General features: G+C 40.5%; 1 protein-coding gene across 8 annotated transcripts in view; it reads left to right on the forward strand.

The window, feature by feature from the left end:
- The window catches only part of TMTC1 (transmembrane O-mannosyltransferase targeting cadherins 1), a 315,289-nt gene that overhangs the window by 226,675 nt on the left and 71,626 nt on the right, over positions 1-16,988 (forward strand). For 4 of the 8 annotated variants that reach the window (XR_015164144.1, XR_015164145.1, XM_086401544.1 and 1 more), the window contains one exon: positions 6,269-6,382. The exons of the other annotated variants lie outside the window; for them this stretch is intronic. Coding sequence is in view for 2 of the 4 variants with exons in the window: in XM_086401544.1 (XP_086257670.1) it covers positions 6,269-6,382 (114 nt within the window). In the remaining 2 variants the exon portion in view is untranslated. The remainder of the gene's footprint in view (positions 1-6,268; positions 6,383-16,988) is intronic. 8 annotated transcript variants of the gene reach the window in all.

A 16,988-nucleotide genomic window follows, 5' to 3' on the forward strand; every position in this document is an offset into this window, starting at 1 on the left:
CCTTCAAGACCAGATGTTTGTATATATTCATCTTTCCTGAGCAATGTTCAAATTAGTTGAACATTTACCAGGAATCTTTGAGTCATGATAGGATTAGTAGTTGGTGTAGAGTCTGGAATTAGGCTTTTTGGCTTTGCTTCAAGTTCCACTGTTTAATAGCTATGTGATCGTGGGTGAGTTACTCAACCACTTCATGCCTTAGTTTCTTTATTTTAAAATTTAGGAATTTGGGATTAACATATATACACTTCTTTATGTGAAACAGATAGCCAACAAGGATCTACTGTATAGCATAAGGAACTATTCAGTATATTTATTCAATATCTTGTGATAAACCATAATTTTATATATATATGTGTGTGTGTATATATATATATATATATATATATATATATATAAGGAAGGAACCATATATATACATATATATATATGTATATATATGGTTTTGCTAATGGTTTAGCAGGTAAAGAATCTGAAGCCTGCAATGCAGGAGACACAGGAGATGCGGGTTTGATCCTTGGGTTGGGAAGATCCTCTGGAGAAGGAAATGGCCTGAATCATTTTGTTGTACACCTAAAACTAACACAACATTGTAAATCATCTAAATTTCATTAAAAATTTTTTTAATAATTTTTTTAAAATTTAGAATAATGATAGTGTCTGTCTTCTGTTAGGGGCTTCCCAGGTGGCATTAGTGGTAAAGAACCCATCTACCAATGCAGGAGACATAAGAGAGGTGGGTGGTTTGATCCCTAGGGAAGATCTCTAAGAAGATCCCTCCAGAGAAGATCTCCTGGAGGAGGGCATGGCAACCCATACCAGTATTCCTGCCTGGAGAAACCCATGGACCAGAGGAGCCTGGTGGGCTGCATAATCCATAGGGTCACAAAGAGTCAAACACGACTGAAGTGACTTAGTACACACTTGCATCTTCTGGTGTATTTATAAGAATAAAAGAGTGTGTTAAAAGATGCCCAGGGCAGTATGATAAACACTATGTAAGGTTATTGCTCTGCATTGTGTTCTAGGACATGAGTGAGAAGTGGGTTGGGGGAGAGACTAGAGGAGCCCAAAGTCTGGATGGGAGTCAGACGCATGAACACATTTTAATATAATGTAGCAGGTGGTAGGATCTTCCCTGGTGGCTCACTGGTAAGAATCCGCCTGCCAATGCAGGAGATATGGGTTCAATCCCGGGGTCAGGAAGATTCCCTGAAGAAGGAAATGGCAGCCCACTCCAGTATTCCTGCCTGGGCAATCCCATGGACAGAGGAGCCTGGCGGGCTACAGTCCATGGGGTCGCAAACAGCTGCACACAACTTAGCAGCTAAACAACAACAAAGCAGGTGGTAGACAAGAGGAAGGGCAGGACACTGTATAAGTGTAGGCAGGTGACTGTAGTCAACCCAAGCCTTCAAGGACTGTTCTCTTGTGGGCCTGAGCTCGCTATGGTAGGATGAGGAAAACCTAAAGTAGTTGTAATGGTCAAAACCAAGAGCTGGCCCACTGAGTAAGAAAAAGTTCTGAATAAGCTGATGTCCTTACAGAGGTCCTGATTCTGTTTTCTCCTCTCTTCCAAACTAAACTCATTGGCCATCCCAGGTCATATGGTCTCGAGACCTCTCTAACTATATGGAGTGGTTTTGCTTGGCAATACTATGAGCAATCTTACAGAATATATTAGGACAGACCTTTGTGTTAGAGAAAATCCAAATTTCAGTCAAGTTCCAGTGTTTCCAGCTAAGGCCTCCTCCCACAAAAAAAGATGGCACTGAATGATGTATTTTTAGGAGATACCAATGCAAAGCTGCCTCACATCTTTGTACATCTATTCTTGAAAACCTCTCACACAAAAGCATAAGAATCCAATCCTTGTGTCTCACCAAGGGCTCAGAGAGAGAGTAGTTTGTCCCAGTCAGATAGCTGTGAAAGGAAGAGCCAGGATTTGAACCCAAATCTAATGTAAAAGCCAAAGAATGTATATACTTCACCACACCTATATTTTGCTTTATGTTGTCTAACTTAATCTACGCCCAATGTAAACAGAGACAGACAGACAGAGAGACAGATGGAGACAGAGTGAGAGATATTTGTATCATAGTTGCAAGGTACATTTTCTTAATCTCTTAGAACAGGAAATTATTCTGCTATCTAATCTGAGGAGATAGAAACTGCATACATCCAGCTGAACTGAGTGATATCCCAGGCTCTTATGTGTGTTTGCAGGAAATTGTACCAAAATAATGCAATTTGATTAAATATTTTCTTCCTATCCCCCAAATCTTCAAAATACCTAGAATGACAAAGATAGCATATTTTGTTTTGCATCCAGTTTGGGTTCTCTCTGAATCCCATTCATGAACTGTTTAAATGATCTGTGGACCACCCTTAAGAATTTATGGCCTAGATCTTCCTCCCTTTCTGTAGAAAACACATTTCTTTTTCTTCCTCTGGAATTGCTGAGCCAGAAAGATAAGCAGATCTCTCAGGGCAGAGAACAGAAACCAGAGATTGGCAGATTCCTTTGTAAAAGCCAGACTATAAATATTTGAGGCTTCGTGGGCCCTCTCGTCTCTTTTGCAGCTACTCTGCTGTTACCTTGGGAAAGAGGCCAAAGACATTTTTGTAGAAGGGTAAACCCATGGATGTGTCTGTGGCCCATCAGGCCGTAGTTTATTTATCAATGATATAAACATAGTCACAGTGACATTCTAATGTACCTAGTATCTTGTGGTACCTTTTAGGTTTATCCAATATTGACCAACTTCAGGAATGATTCTGACCTTATATTGGCCTTGGTTGAAATCTCTGCTCAACTATTTACTCAGTCTGTAACCTTAGAAAATAGTCTTCATCTCTCTGAGCTTCAATTTCCTCAACTACAATATAGGAGGTACAGTATACTACCCATCTGATGGATTGTTGAAGGGAGGAAAGGAGATAGCCCTTGAAAGTGGATGCTTAGCTCAGCGCTTGATTTAAAATGAGCCGGTGTAAGCACTGGCCATCCTGAGTGTGGTGTTGGAAACCTTAGGTTAAATAGGGTCACAATCGAGGAGAACCACAAATTCTTACTTTCCTTTCCTGTTAACCTCTGGCCGAACACTACTTGTTTTTAAAAAGTGTTTGTTTTCTAATCAGGAATTTGGAGATGGTTTTCCTGACCTATTGTTCCAGTAATATCAACAAAACAAACGTTCTACAAACTTGGAGAGATACCTGAGAGAAGTGTCTTGATATCTCTGGTATTTTTCAAGTCTTCTGCAAATGAGAGGTGTGAGGGAGAAATGTAAAATGCATGAATACAGACCCTGCATTCAGAGGGAGGCTTTTATTCATAATCCTTGTTGTAGTTATTAATAGGGCTTCCCCGGTGACTCAGTGATAAAGAATTCGCTTGCCAATGCAAGAGACGCAGGAGATGCGGGTTCAATCCCTGGAGAAGGAAATGGCAATCTGCTCCAGTATTCTTGCCTGGGAAACCCCATGGAGAGAGAAGCGTGGCAGGCTACAGTCCATGGGATCGCAAAGAGTCAGACACGACTTAGCAACTAAACAGTAGCAGCAGCAGCAGTCATGAATAGGGTTTGAGATCCAGCACCATAACTCATGAATCCTACATTTCCTTGTGGAGTAAATTTGTGTAAGGCTGCACATTCTATTAAGACAGTTGGGACGACTGAATGACAATGTCCGAGTCACAGGCTGAGGAGGCTGGCCCGGGAAGGAGAGGCAAACTGGCCACTCAGTGACACTGAAAGTTTTGCCTTTGGCTAGTTTATCTTTCTTTTTTCATAAACTGTTCATTGTAAAATGAGAGACTGGAAAAACAAAGCAGGAAAACATTACGTAGAGAATGTAAAGGTCAAAAACAACAATGGGAAATAGCAACGGGAAAAGCAGCAGAGTCACAGGATTGCAGTTCCTCCACCCACACCAGCTCGCCTGCTACGAGTGTTACTACTTCCTACTGCCATCCCTGAACAATGCCCTCATCTTCACAAGGATGTGTTTTCACAGACCGAACTTGGGTGAAACATAATAGAGCGGCTATGCTAATTGCATAGAAGGAAGGATCAATTCCAATAAATATTACAGTTATATCTATGCTGAAATCAAAGTTATCTTTAAAATCTCCCTGTACCATGCACTGTGTAGTTTCGGAGAGAAAAATCAAACATTTTCCTGTATAAAAATTAAATTTTTAAGAAGCCATCACTATCACTCTGACCTTGGTCCTGCCATGACTAAATATACTTTGGGTAATGTCCATTTGAAATGTTACATTAAAATTCTAGCTTTGTTTGTTAGCTAGTGAGCTGTACTGTGGGGGTGATTGAAGAGATTGATGGTTTCACTGGAGCACCCAAATGGTAGCATTTGTAAATCTTTTGTTTTGGGTTAGTCATTTTCCAGTGAGAGGATTCCTCCAGTCTCCTCCCTGAGAGTCCAATCCTGGCTGCCAGTGTGTAGAGCTTTGCATGGATACCACAGGGTTAGGAGGATCCACTGTTCAGAATGCATATTGTCATTTAACCTACTTTGAAGGTACATCTCTACTGGCCCTCAGCTGTACCTGTTGTTTCTGAATGCAGGAGCTCTCTGATTCAGTTCTCTAGGGAGTAACATGAGTGTGTGCTAAGTCCAACTCTTCAGTGTCCAACTCTTTGCAACCCCATGGACTGTAGCCCACCAGACTCCTCTGTTCATGGGATTCTCCAGGCAAGAATACTGGAGGGGGTTGCCATGCCCTTCTCCAGGGGTCTTCCCGACTCAGGGATTGAACCCAAATATCTTACATCTCCTGCATTGGCAAGCAGGTTCTTTACCACTATCGCCACCTGGGAAGCCCTCTAGAGACTAAACTTCCTGCCTTTTGCTGGGAAGGGAAAGAATAGTGAAATAAGTCACCGGGATGTGCAGGCCCAGGAAGAGGTACCTAGGGCCATGCATTTGACCTCACCTCAGCAGCTCCACATAAGGTGGAATCTGCTGCTTTCCCAGGATGTTGCCCTTGGGTTGGTCTCTAGCTTCACCCACTCCCTGTACATTCTGTCCTCTGAAGAGTTCCTCAAGGAGCCAGCCAGTGGATTTTAAGTGGGACAGTCTTTGCTGGTCCTAAGGGGCTGTTAATTTTTTTTCTTTCATTTATGTTTGCCTTTGCACATTTTTCTTTATTTTAAAATTAAAAACAATTTTTATTGGCTTATAACATTAAATAGGGGCTATTTCAACAAAAGCTCAACAAAGGTCACAATACCCTGACGTATTTCCCTAACCGCTTTAACACTTTGTATGGAATTTCCCTAGTGTTCTTACCTAGAAGAGGTACTGCATTTGAAATACTATTGCCCAGAAATTAGGTTGTCATCATGTCTCCTTCCTCTCACCCTTAGCCTGTTGCCCTCCCACATTTAACCTACATAAGTTCTGGAGTTTTCTTCCCAGATAGCTCCCAAACCCATCTACCTTTGTCACTTCCCTGCCACCACCTCCTTGCAGGTGAGGGAACAGAGACTCTAGAAGCAAATCCTTGGGTCAGAATCCCATTCTATGTACTTACTACCAGGCTGATCTTGTGCAAGGTGAATTTGTTGTGCAGTTACAAGTGACTTGTATCACCTTCAAAACTTCAGTGTTACCCTCTGGGGCTCCCCAGGTATTTTGTTTTGCCAGTCTGAGCAGACTAATACACTCATGACTTAAGAAATTTTTAACTTTTCTGAGCCAAACCTCCTTTCCTTACCTCCAACTTGTAGAATATTTATTAATAATTACACCTGCCTTTAAATAAAATTAGCCCTGGCTTAGTACATGAGAAATATTTATTTCCAACAAACCTTAGTAGGGAGGCTAGTCTACAGTCATCTTTCTTGTAATGATTTATTTTTATAGACAATCTCAATTTTTTTAAAAAAAAGAGGAAGGCTATAAGTGAAAGAAGTAAGGAAAAAGGAAAAAGCTGAGTTAACTTGAGCATGCATGATTGTCCCCCCAAAGAATCATCTCTCACTACTTCCTGCTTCTCTGCTTCACGTGCAGTTAGTGTATTTTGCTTGTGCATAATTGTGCACAACCTTCACTGTTTTCCACAGAAGCATGTTTAGTAACTCATAAGGTCCACAAGTTTTGAAAGAGGCTTTGGTGGATGCAATGAACATTTCAAATGCAGGTTCATAAATCTGTGATTAAAACATGAAAGCAACTGGCAACATTCCTAAGCAGTACTCTTTGTTACTCATTTTTTTTTTAATTTATTAACTTTTAGGTCTGGAGTTCAGACTCTGCCCCACAATGCCAAGGTTCACTACAACTATGCCAATTTCCTGAAGGACCAGGGTCGGAACAGGGAAGCCATCTACCACTACAGAACGGCCCTCAAGTAAGCTGCAGCTGGGTGTCTGTGCTTTTCAGGCCCTTGTTTATTTCACTCACCCCTCCCAGTATATAGAGACCTTGTTTCTCTTGATAGTGACCATCTCCTTGGAGGTGGTATAGATCTTGGACTCCAAATTTTTTGGCTTTTTGTTCAAGTCTGTTATAAGTCTACTTTGCTTCTAACTTTCGGTGTTTTCTAATAAAAATTTCCATTGCTACACATTATGTAATGAAGTGACACAGTTAAATACATATATACAGACCTATAGGAATTGGTTATAAAAAATATTCTCATAAATTCATAGGATATTTACTCCAATGAATTCTTCCCAGTCTAGGCTTCCCATTATCTAAAAGGATTTATATAAAAACTTTTGAGAATAGAAGTAAAATACTCTGATCATTGTGTTAAATTTTAAAAAAAGTGAGAATTCACTTAATTACTCTGTTGGGAATATGTTAACAAGGTATGTATATACATCAGTTCAGTCGCTCAGTCGTACATACATGTATATATAGTATATTTTTTAATGTTTTAACATTTTAAACATGAGCAGCCCTGACACTCTCTTTGTATTTATCTACTGGAAGAGAATATACCATGCATGGCTTTAGAGATGATTTTACTGCGTGCCTGTTCAGTCATGTCTGACTCTTTGCAACCCCATGGACTGTAGCCCACCAGGCTCCCCTGTCCGTGGAATCTTCCAGGCAAGAATGCTGGAGTGGATTGCCATTTCCTCCTGCAGGAGATTGTCCCAACCCAGGGATCGAGATTGTGTCTCTTGCATCTCCTGTGTTGGCAGGCATCTCTACCACTGCACCACCTGGGAAGCCCCAGAGGCGATTTTAGATTCAGATTTAAGTTCTGCATGATCAGCAGCCATCTGTATTGCTTTTAGTTGCCCCAACTGCAACTGTGATTTGCAAGGTGGTTTTTCCCCTCCCCGCAAAAAAGAAGGTCTGCCCTAGAAGATCTCAGATAATAAATGTGTTTAACCTGGAAGGAGTGAAGACCTGATAACTAAACACAGCCTCAGAATCTCCCCATGTGAGCTCACAGAAGTGTTCTCAAGAGGTTTCCATGCCTCTACAGTGTGTCCCACATTTGGTTGAATTTTCTGATGCTGCTCCACTTTGGGACATGCTCTAAAATATGTGTACCAAACAAAGCACGCATTTCACTGAACACCCTTCTTGGATTGTCTCAAGGTTTAGTTTGAAATTGTCATTCTTAAAGTAACTGACCTAATTTTTTAAAGTTATCTTTTGAATAGTGTTCTACATAAGTATATTTGGTCATCAAGCAAAATCTTTTAGACTTTAGGACTTGTTATTTAATATCCAATATGGGAAAAATTTTAAGCTATTCACATCAAGTTCTCTTTCCCAAAGATTTCAAGAAATATGAGCCCCAGAGGAATAATTGCAACAAAGCTCATTATTGTGAGAAGGAAGTTTTTATTAAGAAATAGAAAGCATTTTGAAAGATTTAATAAGGAATTATATTTTTTTCACTGCAAGCCAATTTATCCAAATGTTTACACTGCTTATCTCTGGTTAGTGAGATTATGGTTTAATTTCTTTCTTTATTCTTTCCTTTGTGTTCCAGAAGTTTTACAATGAACACGCATTATTTTTGAATTGAGGAAGTGTCATTTTTTTTAAAAAGGCATGTTCTTTGAACGGACATTGAAGCCAATAAATTATGTTTTATCTTCAATAATTAATTAGTGTGCCATGATTTCAGGTGGCATTCTTAAAGGGAAGAGAAGAGCAGTAAGTTTGCCTGAAAAATATTGGTGGAAGGGAAATGTACCCGTATCTCTTTAAGTTTCTTTCATTCTAACACACTATTTTCTGTCAAGTTCAAACAAAAAAATAAGGCAGATCCTAAGGCACAGCTTGGGGCAAAAGTATAAATTAAGCAAAATTCTCCTGTAGCTGATTTTATAGAATCGCAGTAGCTGGTTGGGACTTCCGCCTGTTTCCTATGAAACAATAAAGATAAATGTTTGCTTCAACAACTGTGCTTCAGGAAGAAACATGTCCTTTGAGAAATGCGGTAAAAATAATTAAAGCTAAAAATATACTGCAGAGTAATTAGTGAAGTAATTCATCCTCTCCCCACCAGGCTCAAAATACTTTTGATTTAAATTATTATTATTTTTGTGTGGATACCTCTATGTGAATTTTCAGTGGATGTGGGTTTTTTTTTTTAGTAAATTGTCACTCTTTATGTTAAAAAAAGGAAGATACTATGACTATTCATCATTTTGGTGATTATTTATCCCCGGTGACTGGAAGACTATCCTTCCTTTAATGTAACTCTTTGTGGAGGTTGCAGACTCTGGGGTTCTGCTCTATCCCAACTGTTTCATTCTACTGCACCTTTGCTGTCTCTGATGTTTTCCGTATTTGCACACAGCAAGAAAGAGAATAATGAGGGAAATGCAGGATTAAATGTGGTGTTATCTGAAGTCAGTCCCCAGAGTTATTCATTCCTGTTGTAATAACTGTATAAATTCCAAAGACAATGGTGAAGTTAGTCATAAAGTTTGTATCTGTATCTATATCTTTTTGGCTGGCTTATAGTTCTCAAAATAACACTATATTAAATTGGTAATTATATATGGCATGAATACTGTGCTTCTTTTAAACTTTATTCTGTTTTTTAAACAATGTAGAAGTACCATTAACTTCATTTTGGTGTACCTCTTTTATGACATTTCTGTATTGCAAGGGAGGTCGCCCTTAGATAATGCCGCAGCCGAGGTCATAGATTCAGATTAAGACTCAAATCATCAAAGGAAATTGTCAGAACCATTTCCTTAAATCCTCCACAAAGACAGGTGTAAGTTTTCCTTTGCTGTTGGGGTGGCTGTTGTGTTTATTGGGGTGTTATAAAGGTTGGGATTCTGTACACTGGAAAATCAGAATACTGGTGGTGAAGCTGCCATTTTCCTTCAAAAGTTTTTGACCATTGAGTTACTCTGCAGAAGGTTCCTACCATTTCACCTCATATGATGGGAGTAGAAAGTCCAAAGACCACCCAACCATTAAGCTCTTCCTGTACAAAACCTCTCATGAAATGATTCACTTGGTAAGCCCAAAAGGAGCAAGAGTGGCACTTCCCAAATAAAGTGCAGTTAATACTGTATGTATAGTTGGCCAGTGGCTTCTTGATTAGTTTAAAAAGTCAGTTTAAAGTGAAGAATCACAAAATAAATAATGCACACTAAAATGTTTTATTGTACCCTAAAGTTTCACAGGTACCCCCATTTACCAATTCTCTTAATGTCATACCAAGTCTTTTTCTTTGAGTAAGAGTCTGCTGATTAGAATTGGCAAAAAACACATACATAATTCATTTCTGTGGTGATGAGTTTTGATACTTTAAAGTGGACTAAAAATGTAAAGACTGAGACTTCTGATTTTTCTTTTCCAGTCTTTTACAATTAATCTTATATTGAATTCAACAGCAATTTTTGAGCAACTTCCCTTCTTTGAGTTTTTTTTTAGTTTTCATAAAAATTACAACTCTCTTTTTCACATTTATATTTTATCAGTTTGCAAGATATTTCATTATATCATGAAATTGCAATAAACTGGAATAAATTTGTTAATAAACACAACTGACTCAAGCAGCATAACTTACAGGAACAAAAGGGCCCAGACTTACAGAGAGGGTTTACTAAGTTGTATGTATCCCCCAAAATGCTTTACAGAGAAGAGAGAACATCTGGAAATCTGATGACACATTTACATGTCTGTTTTAAAAGAGTCTTCATTAGAAGTCTCATGGAAATTATTTTTCATCTTAAGTATAGATTCCCTACAAAAATCAATTACTGATTGGCTAATATGGGCTAGGCATTAAGAACCCTGAAGCTGGCAATGAGAATAGAGTTCACCTTTATTCGAGTGGATCAAAAAAGTCTCTCTGATGTCAGGAGGAATCACTCCATGTTCCTCTGAACATTTGTTCACTTAGATGTCCTCTTCCTTCCAGCCCCTGACAGTAAGCCCCTGCCACACCCAGACTGGCTGATGCATTCCAGGTAGTTGGATATCAGCCACATATAAAAAGGCTGTAATCCTCAGCCACCCAGATAACTATTTTCTTTTCACAGTTATGGTTTCACATGAAATTCACAGACATAGTCTAAGAAGTCACCCTCCTGTAAGTTATATTGAGTAGGAGATGCATTACTCAGAGGTCCCTGACCTGAGGGATCTCTCAAGTGTCTTTGGGTCACCATGGCTCCTTAGAGAGGACTTGTCCACTCTTAACATATCTATTGTTGATCTTTTAAATAGAAAATCTGAAGAGGAGGGAAGCTGTTAGTGGGGGGGGGGGGCGGGAGGGGAGGCAGGGTTTGAAGTCCCTAACCAGGCATAATTAAAAGGAAAGGAATGTGCTTTTAAAACTCTTGTACAAAAGAAATATTCAACTGATATATAATTGGCTAACACATGGGAAAGGAGAAGCTAAAATTTTTCTGACTGGGATTTTTTTTAATGCATAAAATAGAGACTTGTCATAAGAACAGTTCCCACTGCTATCATTCTTTGTATTCCCTCATATGTAGATAACCGGAAGTCTGCAGAGAGACTCCATGAGATTGTAATAAGTGTATGTGGAAAAAAGGAAATCGTAAGACAGTGATTATTGAAGAAAGCCACATCATTAGACTGTAAAGAAGTCTATGTCTAATTAACCCACTGTTCATTGATGTCCTGAGTCTATTAATAAGATTATTATAATTCCTTTGAAAAGTGTTGTCTATAAAACTGGTAGAGTTTGAACATTTTTTAAAAATCAGGATTTAATGATTACTTAAAAGCCTTTATTTACCCAGGCTATTTTTGAATGAGCATTTAAAATAACTCGCATGACTACAGGTGGCATTAACTACCAGCTGCCATGTATTTCTGGAAAGAATAAAAATTGCGATACCATTTGTTAACCTAGTTTAACAAGTGGAGATGGATTCTTCTGCTGGTGTGTCATTTTCATTTATAAAAGTCTAAATATGCTTTCCAGTAGGACAATAGAAATTATTTTTCCTTTTTGTTGAAATTATATTCTTACCACATGTATTTTGTGTTAATTAAGTTTAACAATTTTATTCATTAAATCCAAGACATTATACATTTCATTTAGAAAGCCAGAATTTTAGTCATATTGTGATCATACTTATGGACTACATTTCAGCATGAATGTTCTATAATTTATATTAAAAAACATTTGCTCTCTTCTTTTCTGCCTTAAACCACCATGTCACTTCAAAACCTCACTGTAGTTCCCCAGGAAACAGAATCCAAGGCAGAGATTAACAAACAGGAAGATCATTAATGCTGGCCAAAGAAACAAGATGGGCAGAGGGAGAAGCTGAGATGCAGTGTACTCCCAGGGGATCAGAGGAGCCCTTAGAGTGCTCGGGAGCTGGGCATCCTCAGAGTTGTCATGAAAGGAATGGAACATTTATACCCCCTTATCAACCAATCACTGGTGCTAGGCAATTCACTTCAGTTCAGTTCAGTCGCTCAGTCGTGTCCCACTCTTTGCGACCCAGTGTATTGCAGCACGCCAGGCCTCCCTGTCCATCACCAACTCCCGGAGTCCATCAAGTCAGTGATGCAAGCACCAAAGAACTGATGCTTTTGAACTGTGGTGTTGGAAAAGACTCTTGAGAGTCCCTTGGACTGCAAGGAGATCCAACCAGTCCATCCTAAAGAAAATCAGTCCTGGGTGTTCATTGGAAGGACTGATGCTGCAGCTGAAACTCCAATACTTTGGCCACCTGATGCGAAGAACTGACTCATTTGAAAAGACTCTGATGCTGGGAAAGATTGAAGGTGGCGAGGGCAGGGGGATTGGGTGGGGGAGAAGGGGATGACAGAGGATGAGATGGTTGGATGGCATCACCAACTCAGTGGACATGAGTTTGGGTAGGCTCTGGGAGCTGGTGATTGACAGGGAGGCCTGGCATGCTGTAGTCCATGGGATTACAAAGAGTCAGATACAACTGAGTGACTGAACTGAACTGAACTGAACAGAATATCATTTAGATTTTCTGTTAAAATGAGAATAGTGGTGTTATCTACTTAATAGTGTTAGTGTTAGTCGCTCAGTCATGTCCTACTCTTTGCAACCCCATGGACTGCAGCCTGCCAGGCTCCTCTGTCCTTGGGATTCTCCAGGCTAGAATACTGGAGTGGGTTGCCAGTTACTTCTCCAACCTACCTCATAGGGCTGGAATATTAGAAGATAATTCACAAACAAGGTGTAAAACAGTATCTAAATACCTGGCCATGCTAAACTCAGTAAATGTTATTAAAACATCCTAAATCAGACCCCTTCTCTCTGCCTCCACTGCCCATCTTCTCTCACCTGGATTGCTTCAGTGTTCTCTGGTCTCCACATTTTCACTTCTCCCTTCTGCCCTCCTGCCATCTGTTCTTAACCCAGCAGCCCAGGGGAGTTCATTAGCAGTACTGGGCTCAGAACATTCTGCTTGCTTCCATCAAGAATCAAGGGCCCTGCAGTGGTCTCCATGTCATGCACTGTTTGACCTCTGCCACTCAGACCTCACCTCCTATTGCACCTATCGCCATCAGCTCCAGGAACGCTGGACAGCAGTTGCCACATTCCTATATCAGTTGGAGAGAAAAAAAAAAAATGCGTGACCTGAAAGTAGAGCATTATGTTTTATTTGGCAGATGGCCCAGGACACAGCATTTCAGATAAGTCTGAGAGACTACTCTGAAGAAGCAAATGGGGGTTGAGGATATATAAGAGTTTTTGCAACAAAGACCAGGTAATTGGAGCAACAAAAGATTACTGTTTATTAAAGAAAATCAGATATCTTAAGGAACTTAAGTGTTTTTTAATGTAGGGGAAGATGCAAGAGTCTGGGTGCACTGAAAACCATTCCTTTGATGTGTACCTCAGCTATCTGGGGCCAGTATCATGTGCTGTCTCATCCTGAGTCTCCCCAGGGTGCACCATCAGAGGTGGCTGCAGCTGCTGGCTGAAGGATGGTGGGCATCTGGTTTCTATCCTGAGGCCCGCAGGGCTCACCATCTGGGCAGCTGTAATGTGATTATGTGATGGCTGCAACACTGTTTGTTTGCTGATACGATGGTCAGTATTTTTTCATTCACATCTATTACAGGGACTCTGCATTTGTCCTTCCTTCTTCCCAAGACACTTTCCCCCTTCTGTAAATGGCTGCCTCCCTCCCTTCAGGGTGCCTTAGGTAACCTCATCTTGTCCATGAGTCTATCCCTGGTCTCCCAGCCAACCCCAGCATACCCTATTCTTCTGCTTCACTTTGTTTTCCTCCACTGCAGGTTTCAAGCTCTAATACACTTATACACTTTTAACACCACTAGCTATTGTCACCCTGCTTATTTAACTTATATGCAGAGTACATCATGCGAAACACTGGGCTGGAAGAAGTACAGGCTGGAATAAAGACTGCTGGGAGAAATATCAATAACCTCAGATATGCAGATGACACCACCCTTATGGCAGAAAGAGAAGAAGAACTAAAGAGCCTCTTGATGAAAGTGAAAGAGGAGAGTGAAAAAGTTGGCTTAAAGCTCAACATTCAGAAAACTAAGATCATGGCATCTGGTTCCATCACTTCATGGGAAATAGGTGGGGAAACAGTGGAAACAGTGGCTGACTTTATTTTTCTGGGCTCCAAAATCACTGCAGATGGTGATTGCAGCCATGAAATTAAAAGATGCTTATTCCTTGGAAGGAAAGTTATGACCAACCTAGACAGCATATTGAAAAGCAGAGGCATTACTTTGTCAACAAAGGTCTGTCTAGTCAAGGCTATGGTTTTTCCTGTGGTCATGTATGGATGTGAGAGTTGGACTGTAAAGAAAGCTGAGGGCCGAAAAATGAATGCTTTTGAACTGTGGTGTTGGAGAAGACTCGTGAGAGTCCCTTGGACTGCAAGGAGATCCAACCAGTCCGTCCTAAAGGAGATCAGTCCTGAATATTCATTGGAAGGACTGATGTTGAAGCTGAAACTCCAACACTTTGGCCACCTGATGCGAAGAGCTGACTCATTTGAAAAGACCCTGATGCTGGGAAAGATTGAGGGCAGGAGGAAAAGGGGATGACAGAGGATGAGATGATTGGATGGCATCACCGAATCAATGGACATGGGCTTTGGTGAACTCTGGGAGTTGGTGATGGACAATGAGGCCTGGCGTGCTGCGGTTCATGGGGTGTCGAAGAGTTGGACACGACTGAGCGACTGAACTAAACTGAGCTGCTGACCATTATATGCCAGTGTGTGTGTGTGTGTGTGTGTGTGTGTGTGTCTGCTCAGTCACTCAGTCATGTCTGACTCTTTGCAACCTCATGAACTATAGCCCACCAGGCTCCTCTGTCCATGGAATTTTCAAGCAAGAATACTGAAGTGGGTTGCCACTTTCTTCTCCAGAGGATCTTCCCAACCCAGGGATTGAACCCTCATCTCTTGTGTCTCTTGCATTGGCAGGCAGATTCTCTACCATTAGCACCGCTTGGGAAACTATATGCCAGTAGTGACCCCCAATTCCTGAGGTGAATCTTCAGGATATACACTCCTTTCCCTCCCACTCATGACCTCCTAGGCTGGCACTATTAACTGTAACATTGGACACACTCCTGCCCACCGTCTTTTTTTTTTTTTTGCCTGTCAGTCTAACAGCCAGAGTGCTACACATGCTGCAAAGTGTTATTACAAGAAGGATTCTACGAGCTCACTGATCTGTCATATAGGACTTTGAACCTCCTTGTAATCTTGGGTGTAACTCTTAAAATTGTGCGTGTCTAGAATCCCATTTGATGTTGAGCGTGTCAGAAATGTTTGGAGGAAATTACCCTAGTGCCTGTGGGCATCATTTATTTCAGATGATGAAAGATTGACAGGCTCTGTTGGAGTGAGTGCTTGACAAGGAACCGTCCTACATTCTTAAAATGGAGTGGGCCAAGTGTCCTTCACATCTGAAAACCCATGATGTGGGAGAAACAGATGGATATGAGAAGACTTGAGCATTCACTGGGTTAGTGGTGAAAAAATAATGGATGTTATTTTGACTGATGGAAGCAAGTCAGATACCTTTGACAGCAGTGAGAAGAATGATTTTTTGGAGGATGAGAAATACACATGAAAGAAAAGTGGCAGTTTCAGCCTGCCGTGGGTTCATTAGGGCTGTGGAGGGAGCCAAGCGCAGCCCCCCAGAGGTTCTGCAGCCAACCCCAGAGCATCAGATGAGTGGAATGTACCAGCGATGATGGTAGGCATCTTATACCCACCATCCTTTTTGGTCACACAGGTTAATATGTTATGGACCTTATTGTTACAGAGAGAGCAACTAAAGCACAGGTGTGAGTTCAAAATCACCCAGCAAGAAAATTCCCCAAGGCTTCTGACTCCCAAGTGCAGTTATTTTTCCACTCCACCAAAATAATTTCCTGTACTTCTGCCACAGAAAACCAAAGTTGGTCACCCCAAGCCCTTGAGAAAAGTTAAATTGCATTGACCACTTTCTGTTTAAAAGAGCAGAGAAGTCTTTAAATCAATGCATTTCCCAGCCTCCTGAGGAAAATTCCTGGGAATCAGGAAAATTTAGTCACTTAAAATGAGTCATTTCCTGAGGGCATGGTTTTACTCTAAATTGTCTGGAAAAGTCAGATGGGCGAAGTCCTGCTGAATCCTGACTGGAGGTCATCCATTGTGAGAGGTCAGATCATTTAGTTGGCTCCTCACTGAAGAGTGAGTCCTGTTTCCCTAAATTGCATTTGAGGTTTTTATTTCCCCAAGGCTATCTAATGAATGGGAAGAAGTACAGAACCAAAAGAAAGTGGCAAGACTTACTTCTGGGTGTCAATGGTGACTTCATACAATTAAAGAAGCAGACTGGTAGATGATCAATGTCATTCTGGCACAATTTAATGACCTGATGATTCATATTTTATAGCATGAAGGAACCAGACACTTGAGAAATGCCAGGAACTAATGTGACTAAAAATATGCTGCTGCTGTGGACTCCTGAAATAAAGCTTACTTTGTGTACTTTTTAGTTCAGTGAACTTTAGGTCTCATGATTGAATTTTTTCCCAGTCATGTTTTTCTTTCGGGTCCTTTTTTTTTTTTTTCCCCTTCAGTAGGAAATAGAAAATAAACATCTGACCTTAGCATACTTAACCTCAAATAAATTAATGTGTGGAATGAAAATCAGACAAATCAGGGTGTGTATATTCCAAAAGGAAACTGCAAACTGGAGCACACGATACAGTCTTGTTTGAACAATGAAATGCCTTAGAAGTTTCTCAAACAGTAAAAAAGGAACATCATTCTTAACTTTTGAAAACTAAACTAGAATCATATACATTTTATCTTCATAGATCTTTAGTTGAGATTGAAGCTTGAGACCAGTAGATCTGTGAGCATGTATCTGTGCCTCATATCACACAGTAAACCACAATGTTAGTCGTTCAGTCATATCTGACTCTTTGTGACCCCATGGACTGGAGCCCACCAGGCTTCTCTGTCCATGGAATTTTCCAGACAAGAATACTGCAGTGGATTGCCATT

The sequence above is a fragment of the Bos grunniens genome, chromosome 5 (genome assembly GCF_055505025.1).
Source record: "Bos grunniens cultivar Pamir isolate PY7600 chromosome 5, Bosgru_T2T1.0, whole genome shotgun sequence".
Classification (NCBI taxonomy): domain Eukaryota; kingdom Metazoa; phylum Chordata; class Mammalia; order Artiodactyla; family Bovidae; genus Bos; species Bos grunniens.